Source organism: Rhincodon typus, chromosome 31 (assembly GCF_021869965.1).
Source record: "Rhincodon typus isolate 14 chromosome 31, sRhiTyp1.1, whole genome shotgun sequence".
Lineage (NCBI taxonomy): Eukaryota > Metazoa > Chordata > Chondrichthyes > Orectolobiformes > Rhincodontidae > Rhincodon > Rhincodon typus.
In genome coordinates, this window is record NC_063362.1 from 19,674,856 (window position 1) to 19,693,965 (window position 19,110).

General features: G+C 44.1%; 1 protein-coding gene across 4 annotated transcripts in view; it reads right to left on the reverse strand.

The window, feature by feature from the left end:
- The window catches only part of c1qtnf12 (C1q and TNF related 12), a 73,064-nt gene that overhangs the window by 34,367 nt on the left and 19,587 nt on the right, over positions 1–19,110 (reverse strand). Inside the window, exons 2-5 of one of the 4 annotated variants that reach the window (XM_048615125.1) lie at positions 11,549–11,686; positions 8,716–8,826; positions 5,844–5,955; positions 321–502 (exon numbers count right to left, since the gene is read on the reverse strand). In XM_048615125.1, the coding sequence (XP_048471082.1) occupies positions 321–502; positions 5,844–5,955; positions 8,716–8,826; positions 11,549–11,686 (543 nt within the window). Of the gene's footprint in view, positions 1–320; positions 503–5,843; positions 5,956–8,709; positions 8,827–11,548; positions 11,687–19,110 lie in introns of all 4 variants that reach the window. The other 3 variants (XM_048615124.1, XM_048615127.1, XM_048615126.1) reach the window with 3 other exon arrangements.

Here is a 19,110-nt window from a genome sequence, read left to right on the forward strand (position 1 = left end):
CAGGGTCTTAGCATTCAGGGTTGGCCATTTAGGACTGAGGCAAGGAAAACAATTCTTCACTCAAAGGGTACTGAAACTGCAGAATTCTCTACCACAGCAAGTCAAGGAGGCCTAGTCACTCAATATATTCATTAGAGAGATAGATACATTTTTAGATTATAAAGGCATCAAGGACTATGGGGAGAAAGTCGGAATATGGCATTGAGATGAAGGGTTATACTGAATGGTAGAGCCAGCTCGAAGGGCTGAATGGCCTACGCCTGCTCCAAGTTTCAATTCTTCTAAGCAATATCTAAATAATTGGCTTTAAGCTTTCTTACCGCCTGGAAGTTCTGAAGCTCTAAGAGGGTCCTCTTGTCCACAATAACTATCCCCTTCAGTTTGCAGTGAAAAGCTTCCTCTACTCTTTTGTATGGATGGATGTCTTCAAACGGGAGAGGAGGTGGTGGACTGAAACTAGGATGGATCTCTGTCAGAACAGCTGCCCGTCTCTCTGCTGCCTCTGAGAAGATAAGCAAAAATACTGAACTATGAATGTCGGACAAAATTACCTGAAAAGACCAGGAAGGAGTTGTGACTAAAGCACTGCATGATTTGCTTGATCCCCTGCCTGATCCTGGAGAGGTATGGCATTCACCACATCAATGTCCATGTTATAAAGTGGTTTCCAATGTTATTATTTTGATGCCACAACAACAGAAAGGGATATTTAGCAATTTCAAAACACAAATAACTATAATGGTGCAATGGTAGGATTGGATCTTGTCCTTTACTCATCTCTGGGAGTGTGATGGGTTGGCATTTTGCTCTAGTGTTGCATTATCACCAGCCACAACAAGCTCATTAAACACTCCAAAGTTCTGTTCGTGGTAAAACCTCCTTTAACTCAAATGTCCTACAGAAATACCATCATTGAATCGAAGTAAAACCCTACCTAACCAAAAGTAAATGATCCAAAAGGTGTGACTGTCGACATTTGTTGACTATGTTTGGTTTTAGACGGTTTGTGGGTTTGGTTTTGTTGTACTTAGTTCATTGAACTGTTTTTTCTTACAGAAGCAGGCCATTCGACCCCTCAAGTTCATACGGTCCCTCCGAAGAGCAGCTCACCCAGACCCACCACCCCCCAATCCTATCCCTGTGACCTTGTTTTCCAATGTTCCCTCTTCATTTTATTGGTTGGAAAGGACCTGTGACCTGCAGTAAATCGAGTGGCCAAGGAAATCAGTGACCGTGGGGTCCAGAGTTCCAGAGCTGGGGGAAGGTCCCAGAGAAGGGAAAGGCATACCTGGGAAAAAGGAAGCCAGGTTTTACGTCTCATCTCCAAAGGAGCATACAACAGCGTAAGAAGTAGGAGCTGCAGTAGCCTACATAGCCCCCGATTCCATTCAGTGATCACTGTGATTTGCTGAGAGACCAAGACTACCTGGTGCAGCCTTAAATTCAACTCTAGAACCCCTGGTAGAGGGTTCCAAAGACTCAAAACTCTCCAAGCAAAGAACTTTCTCTTCATCTCAGTCCTGAACAACCAGTCTCTTATCGTGGGACCATGCCCATGCGTTCTAGATTCTGCAGCTGGGGTCAACAATCCCTCAGTACCCAAGCTGTGGAATCCCTTCAGAATCTTGTGTGTTTCAATGAAATCACATCTCATTCTTCTAAACTCCGGCGGGTATAGGCCCAATTTACTCAGTCTCTCAACATAGCGGGAGGTAGATAGATTTTTAAAAAATATCTGAGAGTCAAGGGATATGAGCAGCTGGCATAAAACAGGAGTTGAGGCCTGCGCCAGGTCAGCCATAATCTTTATAGAATAGTAGGCAGAATTAAGGGGCTGAATGGTCTACTCCTATTTCTTATCTTCTTATATTCTTACGTAATCCTTTCATCCCTGGAACCAATTTAGTGAACATTCAATATCCTTCCTGAAATATAAACCAAAGCCTGGTTCAATATCTGGGTAACATCTCAACAAAACTCCGTACAATTGTAGGAAGACTTCATTATTCCTGTCTTCACTTCACCTTGCAATAAAGGCAACCATACCATATGCCTTCCTATCGCCTGCTTGTTAACTTTCCACACTCCTTGTGTGAGTATTCTTAAGTCTCTCTGAGCATTAATGTTCAGAAGTTTCTCTCAAATACCTACGTATTTGCATAACTTATGAAAATATAAAACAACAAATGTGTGTAGAAAAATATTAAAAATACCTCAATACAGAGTTTATGAATTTAATTCTGTTTTATATATGCTGGTCTGTTGACTGATTCCCCATCAGAAAATGGCTGGATCATAAATGCAAGGTTCAATGGAGGAATAAGCTAGTTCCCCTCATTTTCTGATCTTCCACTGAGATTTACCCACCCAGATACTCTCAGGCCCCAATCACGTTTTGGGGCTAAATGATTGTTATACATACACAAATCAAATACATTATGAAAACACATCCATTGCATTACTATCAGCTTCAATTCACAAACCGCCTTTGACAAATCCTTCCTGACTCGCCCCAATTAGCCTACGTTGTTAAAACTTTCACTCTCCTCACCCTATATTTAGCTCCAAGTGAGACTAGACCAACTCTCTTAAAATTGCCTGGCTTACATCCTCCACTTTGGATGAAATCAGTTTAATATTAAAAAAAAAGATTTGCACCCTTCTGAGCTTTGGCACAAATCCTGCTTCCAAATTTTTATGAAAATTCAGTGCCTCAGGCGTCTCCTCTCAAACCTACTTCCACATCCTGGATTGTCATTCCAGTCCAGTGACTTCTACCTATAGGAAGGTGATAGTGTAATGGTAATGTCACCGGACCAGTAACCCAGAACCGCAGACTAATGTTCAGGGGGACTCTGTGGCAGATCGCAAAGGTTTAAATTAATTTAAAAAACAAAGTATCTGACCTTAAAACAAAAATCTGATGTAATGGCAACCATTGTCGATTGTAAAAACCAACCTGGTTGACTAATGTCCTTTAGGGGAGAAAACTGCCATCCTTACCTGGTCTGGCCTACATGTGACTCTGGACCCACAGTAATGTGGTTGCCTTTTAACTGCCCTCTGAATTAACCTTGACAGCCAATCAGTTGTAGGGCATTTAAAGATGGGCAACAAATGCTGACTTTGCAACGAGGCCCACGTCCCACACGAGGGATTGAAGAAGTTCGGAGCTGCCATCACTTGGTTCAACTTCATGAATTGTCTGAGAGCTCCATTAGATTATCGCTTCCTTCCCTTCCTTGGCATCGAATCCTTTGGCAATGTGAGGCTCTCGGGCCGGCACAGCCAAGGGTCTAAATGCTGGTTGCGGTAACAACTTGAATTTGAATGCTATCCTTGACTATTAGTTCCACCCGGACACTTTAAAAGCCTTGCCACAAGCTACAGAGCAGCGGGACATGGGTGCAAACCTATAATTCTTTGTGGCCAGGTTTTGATTCCAGTTGTGGAGGTGCCAAGTATGAAACTTGTGGTTTCCTTTCAGATGGGAAGAGTGAGTCACAGCAGCTGGGCAAACATTGTGCACATAGTAGAAAACAAGACAATATGCTGTAACTTGTTATTAAGAATAGAATTCCTTCTTAACCTGAATGAAAACCATAAAAAAGACTGTTCACCTCATCTACTGATGATGCCACAACTGTCACAAGACACCAGCTCAGTTTTCTGAAGTGTCATATTTGAAACAGCAACTTTATTTCTCCCTCCACAGATGATGCTGGCCGCTGCTGAGTACTTGCAGCTCTTTCTGTTGTTATTCCAGCTTATCTCATGTGGGTTAAGGAAACAATATACTTATTAAGGCAAGAGATTCCCTGACAGGTTAATGGAGCAGGGTTTTCAGTGCTTTGCACCTTTGGACAACGGAGGTCAAAGGAGACCAGGATTGATTCCTGACCCATGTTGCTTGAGAGTTATTTAGTTGCTATGAGGCTGAAGGGGTGGTCATTACAACTGACCTGATAGATTTGATACATATATCCAAAGTCAGATTTGATGGAGATATTCCATTTCCGAACAGAGTGAGTGAGGTTGGTCAGAGTTGGAAGCATCAAGGATTTAAGATAATTGGCAAAAGAAACAATGGCAACATCTAGAAAGAAAAACTTTTGTTTGCAGCAAGTGCTATGAAAATGGAATGCACTGCCTGAGTGTGTGGTGGAGGCAAATTCAATCATGGTCTTCAAAGAGAATTAAGACCATTATCACAAATGGAAAAAATTTCAGGGCTATGGGGAAACAGCGGGGAGTGGCATCAGCTGGGTTACTCCTGCAGCGGGCTGGCACAGACACAAAAGGCTAAATGTCCTCCTCTGCATTGTAGCCACTTCATTGCCTCATGTGCCACTGGGCTAGAGAGGAGGAGAAACAAGCTGGAGGTTGCACTCTGGATTATGTCCAATCTGGGTGAGGGGAGAGACAAATGCTTTCTATTCGTCCAAGAGCTTTTACCAGGATGGCACATCACCAAGTGTCCCAAATATTGTTGTAAATCATGCAGCAGATATTGGGCACCTAGTTATGTGCCCACCATTAATGCTGGACAATTTTCCAATGCTGTTATTGATGCCACATTAAGTGTAACCATTTAAATCTGAGACATGAACCTGTTGGGAAGATGGCAATTAAACACAAAGTTAGTTATCTGTTCTGATCTCGATTCTTTTCCTGCCACCTTAACCTGCTGCAGCGTTTGACAAGCTGGTGAAGTAGTCACCTAAACTGTAGGGGAAGCCTCCTGATTTCCTGCTTACTGAGGTCCCATAATTCCAAATGGGAGCTGGGCAGGGAAGCCGCCATGATACCTGCTTGGCTAGGGTAGGTTGGCAGCTGGTCAAAGGATGAAGAAGCAATCCAGCAAACACAAGACTTTCCTCTGTGGGACCTGGAGAGAACTGTGGCTCTCACTCACCCTGGGCTCCAGCACTTTTTGTCCAGCTGGACTCTAACATGAAAAAACCCTCCTCACCAGGTACCAGGAGGCTGGCAGGCAGCCCAGGGGCACAGGATCTTCTGTTGTTGACAGCTACCCTACATTGTGGGTGGCAAGGTGGCTCAGTGGTTAGCACTGCTGCCTCACAGCACCAGGGACCTGGGTTTGATTCCACCCTCGGACGACTGTCTGTGTGGTGTTTGCACATTCTCTCTGTGTCTGCGTGGGTTTCCTTCGGGTGCTCCGGTTTCCTCCCACAGTCCAAAGATGTGCAGGCTAGGTGGATTAGCCATGCTAAATTGCCCATAGTGTTCAGGGATGTGTAGATTAGGTGGGTTACAGGGAGATGGGTCGGGTGGGATGCTCCAAGGGTCGGTGTGGACTTGTTGGGCCAAAGGGCCTGTTTCCACACTGTAGGGATTCTATGATTAGCTTCTCACCCAGGGAAGTGCTGTAGTTACATATGGCCCTGAGGTTAAAACCAGAGTTGGAGGGAAGTTTGGGGTGATATTTAGGAGAAGCTGCCAGTCCCAGGCCCTGCCCATCATCAACAATGACAGAGATCAACTCAGATGGGACATCAGTCCTGTTTTCTTCCAATGGGGCACAGAAATTGTTGAATTCCTCTGACATTTAAACAAACAGGGAGTTCTTAGCCCTCTGTTCCTATACAATATTGAACTGAATGATCAGTAATGTGTACATCTTTATATGTCATACCAGAGGCTGAGGCGGGGTAAGACACAGACTATTGGTTATATGTCCAATAGTCAGTTCCACTGGCTTCACAGAAATGGACTTAGGGGAAGGAGATTATCGAATGAATTTCCATCTCTGCAGTTTTATTGGTTTTCTTCTGTTGGCAATCCCTGTTCTAAGTGCCTGTAATGTACACTCCATAGCTTACCTCTTATCATATCTTTAAACTCGCGCAACAGGAACTCCTGCGTCACTTCAGCTCCAGCTGGTCCAGGGGGTCCTGGGGGTCCTGGAGGTCCTGGTGGCCCAAAGAGGCTCGGCTTTGGAACAAAATGTAGAGAATTGTCATTGGACAATACTCCCGGCTCAGTGTATGCAAGCACCTCCTTACTCAAGTCCAAAGCAAACCGAGTAAGCATTCGCAAAAACAATGTAAGTGTCACACTGGTTTTGGGGTGAGTTTTATCCAAATTGTTTTGGGGTAGGAAAGCCACAGGATCAGGCAGGACGCTGATTTTATAACATTACCCTCCAGGATGGGCAATGGAAAATAAAATTCAACATGGTGTAAAATTCAGCATTACCTCCAAGCCCATCAGTCTGCCCTTGGGCATAGTAGGTTAAAAACTTTCCTGAGCCAATTTACAATGATAATCACTTTACATTCATCTTCATATAACGTAAGTTTGTTTTTGACATCTTAACAATATGAGTAAACAGCATGACTCATGCATCTCTAAAAGGATAGACTGGCTGTTTCTGCTCAGAGAAGAGGAAGTTTGATAGATGTGTTCAAATCATGAGCAGCCTGGGCAGAATCAACAGGGAAGAGCTGATACCCTTAATGCGAGTGACAAACACCAGAGGACCCGGCTTTAAGGTGAGTGGCAAAAGCAACGACAGTAAGAACAAAGCATTTTTGTTTGTGCAGCAAATAATTACAATCTGTGATGGACTGTAGCTGACCAGAGTCAACCTTAGCTTTCGAAAGGCAGTGAGATAATTATCTGAAGAGGAAAAAGTTGTAGGGCTACCAAGCAAGGGAAGAAGAGTGGGACTAGCCAAGTTGCTCTTGAGGAGCGCTGGTATGAACATGATGAGTCAAATGGCCACCTTCTGTGTTGTATCTTCTATGGTCCTAACAACACAAGTATGAGCTCTCTTATTTGCTCATCTTACAGAGGCAACATTTTACAAAATGTAATCTTTCATGAGATGTGGACATTGTCGCTCGGCCAGTATTTATTGCCCATGAAGAAGTGACCTGGAGAAAGGGGGTGAGCTGCCTTCTCGAACTGGTGCAGTCCTTGGGATGTAGGGATACCCCCAGTACTGTCAGAAAGGAAGTTCCAGTATTTAACCCAGTGGCAGAAAAGGAACAATGACATATTTCCAAGTCAGGGTGGTGTGTGGCTTGGAGGGGAGCTATCAGGTGATGGTAGAACATGGAACAGTACAGCACTGTACAGGCCCTTCGGCCCACGATGTTGTGCCGAACTTTTACCCTAATCCTAAAGTGTATCTAACCTCCACCCCTACCTTAGGTGGTGGTGTTCCCTTATATCTGCTGCCCTTGTCCTTCATGGTGGTGGAGGTCACAGGGTTTGGAAGACACTGTCAAAGGAGGCTTGCTGCATGCAGGGAACTAAAACAAATCCCACATTTAATATGTGTTGAATTATCTCATCTCCCTAAAAGCTACAGTACTTACAACTGAATCAGAGAATATCTATGATGCAGGAGGCCATTCAGCCTATTGTGCTAATCAAGAAGAGCTACCCAGTCTCATCCCACCCTCTGGCTTGTAGGTCATAACTCAGCAATTGACATCCAAGTACTTTTTAAATGTGGCTAGAGCCTCTGTCTCCTCTCAGGCAATTCTCCTTTGTACTGTCTCCAGTGCATCTTTCCCGGAAACGTGGTGACCGGAATCCCAAGCAGGCCTAACTAATGCTGGATGCAGTCCAACAAAACCTCAGATGAAAGCAAAGTACCGTGGATGCTTCAGAACTCTGGAGAACAGTCATATCAGACATGAAACATTAACTCTGTTTCTCCCCCAACAGATGCAGCCAGGCGTGCTGAGTTTCTGTGGGTTTCTAACAGAACCTCGCTGCTCTTATATTTCTATGCCTTGATTAATGAAGGAAATCATGCTATATGCCTTCTTAACCAAGCTTGTCAACATATTCTGATACCTTTTAGGAACTTTGGACATACACTCAATGGTCTCTCTGACTCTGCGCTACTCAATATGCTCAAACATTGTCAGTATTCCTATGTCTTACTGGATCCTAAAATGCAATACCTCACAGTTCTCTGGTCTGAATCCCATTTCCCCCTTTTCTGTCGAACTCACCAGACCATTTGTATTTTCCTTCTCACTCCAAATGGCTAATTGCTGCATCATCTGCAAACATTCTTTTCTCTCTAAGGGTTGTGAGTCTTTGGAATTCCCTTCCTCAAAAGGTAGTGGATGCAAGATCTTTAAATATTTTAAAGTCAGAGGTTAATCATCAAGGGGATGAAAAACTATCAGGGATATGCTGATGAGGTTAAAAATCAGATCAGCCATGATTTTATTGAATGGCACTGCAGGCTCAAAGGCCGGGTGGCCTATTCTTGGCTCTTGTTCATATGACCTTTACCTTGCATGCTATGTGTGTCTAAATCATTATAATAAACTAGAAAAAGCAAGGGACCAAATACCGAGCCCAATCCAACTGACCAATTCCCTTGGATCGCACTGTTTGTCTAGGCTGCCAAGTGAGGCCTGCTCAAGTCAAAAGCCTTGCTAAAGTCCAAGTAAACTACATCCACAGCACATGGATGTAAAAAGTTAAGTCGGCCAGGGTTCCCATGCACAAGTGCTGTCAAACAATCCCTGCTAAATGTTGGGGCATGTGGACATGGATTAAGCAGTGATATCATGCCAACTCTCACTGTTACAGCCCATACACAGTGGGCAAGGTACCTGATGTCCATCCACCATGTCCTAGTAGAGTCATAGCTTTGGGAGGAGTGAGGGATGCAAAAAGGCAGGTGTAAAGGCAAAAACAAATCATGAAAAATACCAATACTTTCTTCCGGTTGGCTTTGCATTTCTTGCTTTTCCTGACTCCATCTCGTTGCACAAATTTGATCCATGATGAATGTGGGTCCAGTGGACGATGCTCTCGATTTTCTGGGAGCTAGAAATAAACAAACAAATTATCTCTCCAGGCAGCAGGGTAGCCTGGATATGACAGTGGCCTACCAGCCATTTTTTCAGCTCGTGTTGTATTCATCTCTGCTAAAAATAGTGCCAAGTAATCAAAACAGGAAACTGGGGGCCATAGTCATATGTATTCACAGTGTCACTTCAGCTAAAAAGGTACTGTTCATAAATACTGTGCATCTATACAGTTTTCTGTTTACACGGTCATGTCATATATTATTCCTTTCTTCTCACGAAAGTTATCCCTGAGGTAAGGTTCCACAGACATTTGCTTCCTTTACCAACCACTCACTTTTTATGAATGAGCCAAAACAGCAAGAGCCAACAAGCCTTTCTTAATTCATCACAAGTCTCACCAGAATTTATAGCCCGTCCCTGATTATTGTCGAGGAGGTGGTGGTGAGCTGCCTTCTTGAACCGGTGCAGACCCTGCGAGTAATATGTGTGCTGTTAGGCAGAGTACCTGGCTCTGCGGTGGTTTGCAACATTTCCGCTAAGCTGCATGGCCTTTCTAAGGATCCACGTGTGCCCATCGTCAAGTCCACACATTCATTTCCACCTTCTCCAGCCACTGCTGAACACAGACCTCTGAGGTCCACCCAGCAGCTGCAGAAATTAGAGGGAACACTGGTGACTGGATACGACTGGGGATCTGATGGGCTTTTGCAGAGGGCAGTTAATAACCAACCAACCTGGGGGAAAGATAGCAGGTTTCCTTTCCTCAAGCGCATCAGTGAACCGGGTGGATTCTTAGGAGAATTCAGTAGCTTTATGATCATCTGGCTTTTTAATTCCAGATTTGTTAATTGAAGTTAAATTCCACAAGCTGCCATGGGTGGGATTTGAACTCATGGCCCTCAAGCATTAACCCAGGCATCAGGACTGCTAGTCTAATAATATTACCATTATGCTATCATTATTGCTGTAAGCTATGTTCACACTCGTACATTTCACACGTAGGGTTTCAAAGTGGCAATTAGGATCAGACAGCTCCCATTTACAGGGGCTGTAGCTAATTGGACAGCACCTTAGCTGACACCTCAGAGCAAACCTTTACCCTCTTAGTGACAGTCCTCATCAATTTACTTCATCCTACTTCATCTAGATCCAGTGCCCAAAAGCTTTCAACAACCAGTTTCCTTTAGTCCTTAGAATGATTCCTCCGAACGAACAGCAAAGAGTGGAAACTCTTCTAAAGTCTAAGTCTTGTTTTTGAATGACAATTTCCATTACGTCAGGAGTGAACAGCAAGTCAGGGTCTTTAAGCTGATGGTACATCAGTATTTTATGCGTGTGTCAAATCTTGTGTCCCCAGTGCACTCGATCATGTTCTTTGCTGGCTGAAGGTTGAACCCAATATTAGCAAAACCTGAGTTATACCTGAACAGCAGTGAACCCTCATAAACGTGGAGCCAGGAATTAATGACTGAAAAATGCTGACATAGGTAAGTGGGAGGGAGAAAAGGGATATCAAGAAATGAGATCATAGGAACAGGAACAGGAACAGGAGAAGGCCATTCAGCCCATCAAGCCTGCTCTGCCATTCAATAGGATAAAGACTGATCTGACACTCCTCACGTCCATTTTCCTGCCCTTTCGCTGTAACCTTCAATTCCCAGACTGATGAAAAATCTATCTGTCTCAGCCTTAAATATATACAAGGACTCTGCCCTCCCCCCGACCCCCAGATCTCTGTGGCCAGTAGTTCCAAAGGCTCACAAGTCTCAAAGAAGAAATTCCTTCTCATCTCAGTCTTGAATTGGCACCCTTTATTCTGATACTACGCTCTCTGGTCCTAGACTCTCCCATGAGGGGAAACATCCTCTCAGCGTTTACCCTGTCAAGCCCCTTAAGAATCCTGCATGTTTCAATGAGATCACCTCTCCTTCTTCTAAACTCCAGTAAGTAGAGTCCCAACCTGTTTAATCTTTGCTCATAACACGATCCCTCAATACAGGGGATCATCCTAATGAACCTTCTCTGAACTGCCTCCAACAAAATGATATCTTTCCTTAAATAAGAGGACTAAACCAGGCTTTTATAGGCAGAAGTGTATGCAGCTGAAAGATTTTAAGGGAGACACTGGCAAACTGGTTGCAGTGGTGGTGGCACATTGGCATTGGTGGGTTTGGCGCAGGTGGCATGGGGGAGCCCAACTCATGGTGGCAGCAGTGGCAACGGTGATATCTGGACATTTTCTTTCACATCTGTTTCTGTTTCTTTAATTTCGGCTCTGGTATTTAATTCTGACTACTGCATTCTAGGATGGTGCCGGGGAGTGGCGTCTGTGTGCACTTTTCGTTGTACTCTTGTACCCGTGAAGATAAATAAAAATCCAAAATCTAAGTCTTGTCGAGGAACTGTCATCTTCTAGAGATTATCCAGTGCGCGATCTTGTTTCCGTTTGCAATAATTAATTTTGCAAACAATGTCAGAAAATTGGAATGAAAAATGATTTTATAAATTCACAGATTGCTGCAGAATATAGCCTAATGAGGTAAAAGACATTGCCCAGAGCACTGAAGGCAGGAGAAAGGGCAAAAAAACGTCAAGTTCCAATGTATGGATAAAACCCCAAGCTTGTGCACTCCAGAAGCATGAAGCTCCAAGTGCCCCAGCTAATGTCGTTGCCAGACACCCATGCGCTGGGGCTGAAAGTTGGCACCTCGGGCACCTGGTGAAGAGGAACAACTCACATGGGTCGTCTCACCCTGCAACGAGGGTGCCACCTGTTGGCTGACCATGGGCTGGCACTGGCGTCGGACGTCATGAAGAAGTCTATGTCCCATTCCTCCACCTTCCGGGCTGGAGGACAGGGTCTGGAGGGAAGAACCCTTGAGATGGAAAAATGGAGAAAATAAATGAAAATAAAAAGGAACATAAATTTAAAATAAAACAAAAGTTGTAAAACGAGAGAAAAAGAAGTGTCAGTTGCCAAGGTAAAGGGGCGACTTATTTTCAGAACTACCAATTCATAGACATTTAAAACCCCTCATGAGGATCCCAACGGCAGTCCAATAAAAGACCTTGTTTTAAGGCAGAACAGGCAGAGTTCTTACAGGCTGCACGCTGGCCAATGTTATTCCACTTTATTAAAAATGGTGTGAAGGTTCAATAACAATGTACAGAGGAGTCCAGGATCCTGTGCCTCTCTACAGTATAATGGGCCATGTGTCTCGATAACAAATACAGTAACATCACCAGGGTGCCTCACAACTAACCAAGGATGGGACCTGGATATATTGTTCAAATGTTCCATGGCATTGTGCCAGCTAACCACACATTTTCCATCAACGTTGAAGTCATTCAAAGAGCAAGAAGGGTAAATGCCTTTGTGCTACATTTCTTGTTTCAAACCACTGCAACAGCCCTTGGTGCCTACAAACTGGGGGTCCCCCTCAATCCCAATCTCCTGCTTCTCCTCAGCCACATGAGATTCTGAGGTGGTGAGCAGGAACATTCCCAGTCACAGGGAGCACCCCCTTTTCTTTGCCTATGGACAGCTGCCCTGGGGAAAAACAAGATTAACCATCTTGCGTGTGAGCTGTAGGAACGGGGCTGATCACGGTGTGAAGGGAACAAGATGTTACATGGCATTTAAACTTTGCTTTGCTTGGTAGTTCTGGAGCTGAAAGACTCAGTCTCTAATGGTGCACTGTTCAGCTGTTAAACTGCTCTGGTCCCCAATTACCAGCTTTCAAATGGCTAACTGTTCGCTAACTGTCCACAGACTGATCATGGCCTATTGACTCTCACTGATAGCTGCAGGTAAGTTGAATGTGACAAACTCAGAAATATTTTGCAACATTTGACAGAAACAAAGGCAATATTAAGACAGCTTAAACTTAAACAGAGCTGTAGACCCTCAGGATGCTTGTAATAATAAAGACCCCTCTCTCAAATCCCTCACAAAACTGCTAGACTTCCTTTTCTGACCTAAAATAAGTTTTGCATTCTTTGGAAGTATCTGTCTTGCCAACATTCTCCCCTTTGGCAAATAAGTCAGCTCATTCATTTGTTTTAAGGCTTGCTTGTTTTCCTTTATTGCTGAAATGTGAGCATTTATTGCATATCTCTAATGGTTATTGGGAAAGTGGAGGTTAGCTGTCCTCCCATCTGCTCGGAGGGGTAGACCCACAGGGCTGTTTTGACTGAGTGTCTTGCCAGGCCATTTCAGAAGACAATTCAGGGTGAGCCACATTGCTGCGGCTCGGTAAACACATGGGGCAGGATTTTTCAGATGGCACAATTTCCTAAGCCCCTCACCCAACAGCACCCCCATTGCCAATTGATCAGAACATCCCAACAGTTTCTAAAATGCTTCGAGGATTGCTAATTGGCCGGTGATGGGACTTCACCCATCTTCAGACTTGAGAGGAAGTCCTGACGTGAAGGACTGATGAACAATCAACCTGGCCTCCACACCTTCTGTAATCCTAGCAGTGCCGGTGCTCAGAGTCGTGATTACAAACAGTCCCCAGAGCCCAGCCTCTCATGGTGGGCTGGGGAGGTGAGGCCCTGTCCAGGATTTAGCTGGGGAAAGGGAGCGAGTTTGATAGCGATGTCAAGGGAGGGAGGGACTCCCTCTCGAGTGAGGAAGAACAGTGAGGGACAGGCTGGGGCATCTAAACAAGATACCACCAATATTGCGCCCCCCATCCCGCAAACCTTGAACAGATTTGTCAGCCCCAAACTTTAGGGCTGGCAGGAAATGACTCTTGAGGGCTTCAAGTGACTCAAGAGTGGCAGGCTGCCCTCAGCTTGACCTGCCCCATGGCGAATTGTGGGAAGTCAGGTGCAGAAAGAAGGGCAGTAGAAAGGACACCCAGGGAATGTTACAGCACCCCCTCATGTTCAAACTGCCATTGAGAAACAATAAGAATATCTCTGTCCATGGAGGTCAAACTGGGCAAGTACAGTAACGTTTCCTCCCATGTGTCATTAGTGAATCAGATGTTTTTTAAATCAACAATCTGGTAGTTTCATGAAGATTATTAATGAGACTTGCATTTTATTCTAGATTGTTTAACTAACTGAATTTAAAATCCCCTCATACAAGTATGGGATTTCAATGCAAATCTCCACAGTATAACCAGCTTTGCCGTTCAATTACATAGAAACATATAAAATAGTAGGAGTAGGCTATTCAGCCCTTCAAACCTGCTGTGCCATACAATAAGATCCTGGTTGATTGTCCAACTCAGAGTCCTGTTCCTGCTTGTTCCCCATGCTCTTTGATCCCTTTAACCCAAAGAAATATATCAACATTTCACAACATTTTGGCCTCAACCACTTTCTGTGGCAGAGAATTCCACAGGCTCACTGCTCTCTGCGTGAAGAAATTTCTCCTCATCTCGGTCCTAAATGGCTGACTCAATATCCTTAAACTGTGACCATTGGTTCTGAACTCCCTGGTCATCAGAAACATTCTTCTGGCATTTACCCTGTATGGCCCTGTTAGGATTTTATATGTTTCCGTGAGATCCCCCTTCAATCTTCTAAACCCCAGTGAATATAGTCTGAACTGATCCCGTCTCTCTACATACTCCAGTCCTGCTATCCCAGGAATCCGTCTGGGAAACCTTCACTTTCCTCCCTCCTTGTCCAGAACATTCTTCCACAGAAAACCGACCAAAACTGCACGCAAGTCTAGAAACATTACTATTGTTTTGGGGTGGCACAGTGGCTCAGTGGTTAGCACTGCTCTCTCACAGTGCCAGGGATCTGGGTTTGACTCCACCCTCAGTCTGTGTGGAGTTTGCACATTCTCCATGTGTCTGTGCGGGTTTCCTCTGGGTGCTCTGGTTTCCCCCCACAGTCCAAAGATGTGCAGGCGAGGTAGGTTAGCCATGGGAAAAGCAGGCTTACAGGGATAGGGTGGGTTTGGAAAGGAGATTCAGTGTGGACCTGATAGGCTGAATGGCCTGCTTCCACACTGTAGGCTTTCTATGATTGTGGTGGTGTCCCTCACAACAACCTGGAAATATTGCTAAAACTTTGTGACATTTCCCATCAGTGTTAAAATCATTCGAAGATCTTCCATTCTGTGTGTGTGGGCTGTGGGTACAGAGTTGATCATGGGTGTGAAGAGAACAAGATGTTATATGTATGGCATACAAGTTTTCCTTTTGCGTGGTCCACAACTGAAGGAGCAGTGCAGAGGACAAGACGTATTGTGTCCACTACCCAATGAAAATAATGGACAAACTGCAGATGGTCCACAATGCTGTGAGCACAAGGTGGCTTGAAATAGGAAAAAAAGGTTCTCACAATACCTGGTTACAAAGTATGACTGCTTTTTTTTTAAAGAAAGTTCGACCTGCTCTGGAGCAGGTGGGACTTGAACTCAGGCCTTCTGGGCCAGAGGCAAGGACATTACCATGGCACAAGGGCTCCTGCCTGCTATGTGTAACTCGTCCGATGCGGACAAGACAGCAATCTCGCTCTGGCATTGTGGAACCATGCTGTTCCGCTGGAATGGGAACGCAGTGCTGCGACTATGTCCTCTCACTGGTTCTGGGTCTCCTTTACAGGTTCGCTTTCTCTCAGACTAAGAAATTGTGTACTTCGAACAATAATTTCTCAGCTGAAGGGTGACCATTTGCAGTTTGTAAGTCCGCTGCCCTCACCCAATCTGGTCTACTTGTGGACTCCAGACCCACAGCAATGTGGTTGACTCTTAAGGCCAATAAATGCTGGCCTAATCAGTACCACCCACATCCCATCAATGAATTTTAAAAAAAACACCACATTCTAGACAAAAAAATAGCTTCACTTTTTTTCACACTGACTACACCGAGTCTGCAGACGTCATCCATATTTTTATGAACACTCCCTACTTCAGTTACAGGTTCTGAATTGTGCATTTAAAACTGAATATCATTGTGGGAAAGAAAACCTGTCTTGATTTAGTCAAAAATTTGAATCCTAAATAGCATTACTTTGAACTAACATTGAGGTATCAGATGTTGACCAGTCCTGGTATATGTCTTTAATGATGGCTCAGTTTAATTCTTGAAAATCTGAATTTTAACATGTTGGAAGCTCAAGTAATGTGGTCACTTTTTAAAAAAAAATTGCATTAATTTACAGTTTATACTATATTAAACATCTCATCAATGTCCTTTACAAATTTGTACAAAATGAACACATGACTATAGCAGTAAAATAAACTGGAATCATAGAAACCCCACAGTGCGGAAGCAAACCATCTGGCCCATCAAGTCCACATGACCTTCCAAAAAGCATCCCACCCAGATCCACTCCGCTATGCTATGACCCTGCATTTCCCATGGCTAATCAATCTAGCCTGCACACCCCTGGACATTATGGGCAATTTAGCATGGCCAATCCACCTAACCTGCACATCGCTGGACATTATGGGTAATTTAGCATGGCCAATCCACCTAACCTGCACATCGCTGGACATTACGGGTAATTTAGCATGGCCAATCCACCTAACCTGCACATCCCTGGACATTACGGGTAATTTAGCATGGCCAATCCACCTAACATGCACATCCCTGGACATTATGAGTAATTTAGCACGGCCAATCCGCCTAATCCGCACATCTTTGGACTGTGGGAGGAAACCAGAGCATCTGGAGGGAAGCCGCACAGACACAAGGAGAATGTGCAAACTCCGCACAGACAGTCACCTGAGGGTGGAATCAAACCTGGGTCCTCAGCGCTGTGAGGCAGATGTGCTAACCACTGAGCCACCATGTCACACCTCAAAGGACAGTAATGTTTCCTCCTGAGTGTCATTAGTGAATCAGATGTGTTTCTTAAATCAACAATCTGGTGGTTTCATGAAGATTATTAATAAGACTTCATTTTAACTAACTGAATTTAAAATCCCCTCATACCAGTATGGGATTTCAATGGAAATCTCCATAGTATAACCAGCTTTGCCTTTCAATTACATAGAAACATATAAAATAGTAGGAGTAGGCCATGCAGCCCTTCGAGCCTGCTCTGCCATACAATAAGATCATGGCTGATCATCCAACCTCGTGCCCTGTTCCTGCTTCCACCCCATACTCTTTAATTCCTTTAGCCCGAAGAAACTACATCAACATTCAAACAAAGCTAAATCCTTTCTTGCCTATTTTCCCAATTTTTTTCCCCATATGATGGACCTCTCCAATGATGCTGTCTTAAGGATGAAACTAAATGATCACAGTCGACAAGCTAAGATTAACCTCCACAAGCACACACACTCTCTTATGTGTGACCTCAGACAGTATGTGGGCCATTCTCTCTCGAATGAGTCTCGTCTCCCAGCTATATGGAAAACACATGTCGTGTGAACAATTTTACATAATCCTCTTGATTACAGTGTCTTAATGTAAGCAATCCATCTCACATGCTGAGCAGGGAAACGACATGGCTTGAACCACACAGCACATGTTCCCTCCTGCACAGAGAAGGTACAACATGCATTCCAATCATGCTACTGTTGTGGTTTTGACTCTGTCACTACAGAAACAGAATTCTCGTGCTTCAGGCAGTCTGCACGCTGCTGAAAGACTTACTACAATATTATTTCGTATATCACATCACTAGCACAGGGCTCAACTGCAAAAGGCTGTCAGCAAATTCAGTACAAGATCTGTCAATGAGGCATCGTTCAAAATGGAACTGAACAAAGTCCCTGCATCAGAATAAGTGAAATTGAGAAAACATGCCATTTGCATTCCGAACTCTGTCCCTTCTGTAAGTAATAAATGCTATACGAAAGAATATTTTGATCATGCTCATCTTGTAAAAAGGGTGGAAGCTGAGTTGCTTTTTGACTTATCCTTTGAGTCATAGAGTCATGGAGCACGGAAACAGACCTTTCGCTCCAACTCATCTATGCTGACCAGGTATCCTAAATTAATCAGGTCCCCATTTGCCAGCATTTGGCCCATATCCCTCTAAACCCTTCCTATTCATGTACCCATCCAAACGCCTTTAAAATGTTGTAACTGTACCAGCCTCCACCACCTCTTCTGGCAGCTCATTCCATACAAGCACCACCCTCTGCATGAAAAAGTTGCCCCTTAGGTCCGTTTTAAATCTTCCCCTCTCACCACAAACCTATGCCCTCCAGTATTGGACTCCCCTACCCTGGGGAAAAGACCTTGGCTATTCACTCTATCCATGCCCCTCATGATTTTATAAAGCTCTATAAGATCACCCCTCAGCCTCTGACACTTTAAATAAGCAGTTAAGAACTGGGACCCAGGGAAGATAATTACAGGGAGCTTGAACCTCTGAAAAATTGGTACAATGGCCTCTCTACCAAAGTCAATGGTCTACCACAATCCTGTCAGATCACACAGTGATGGCCCTGCCCTGTATAACCCACAATCATAGGGAAGGCGTTGAATGTGGTATGACCTGTTTGGATATGCAAGGCAAAAGGCACCAACCATCTTTTTACAAGACACTAATCTTCTGCATGTTTTAACCCAGATGCCATCAGATACATTCTCAGAGGGGAAGAAAATGGTCTACTGCCCTATAAACTGAGATTAAAGGATCTTTTCCCAAATGTTACATTCCTGATGAATTGATCTGACCTCCAACATCATCCATATTTTGAACAGGCAGAGCTTTTGGGCTGAATTATTTTGTATGACAATGCATTGAGTTGCCACAGTGTTACCACACCATAGAGCTGCTCTCTCATGAGAGAGAGACCACTGGCGGTGGCTTAACCTGAGGGTTACCAAGCCTCAGGCGAAGGGAGAGATTAAGAAGGACAGTCCTTCATGGTAACCTCAGCTGATGTGAGAATTGAACCCACACTTCACAAACCAACCATCCAGCCAACTGAGCTAAACCAGCCCCCATGATAATGCACAATGGGTGAGTGTTAGGACTGCTGTTGTTTATAAGACACATTCAAAATTCAGACTTAGGGACAGAGATCACAAGGACAAAAATTGTGGACGATATCAAACCTAGTTGGAGAGGCATGGTATAGCCAACACTGAGGAAGATGCAACATAATCCAAGCAGGCATTAGAAAGTTTGTAGACTGAAAGTTTGTAGAAGTGGGAAATAGACTCTAACCATGTGGTGCACTCTGATAGGAAATGTTAAAACATCATCTACACCTTCAAAAAATTAGAAATCAAAAATTGCAGAGTAGCAGAGGATTCTAGGGGACAAATAATTATAAGCAGCATCAAAGTCGGCAAAGCAATTAATAAGCCAAAAAAAAACCCCAATCAGAGATAGTAGGAACTGCAGATGCTGAAGAATC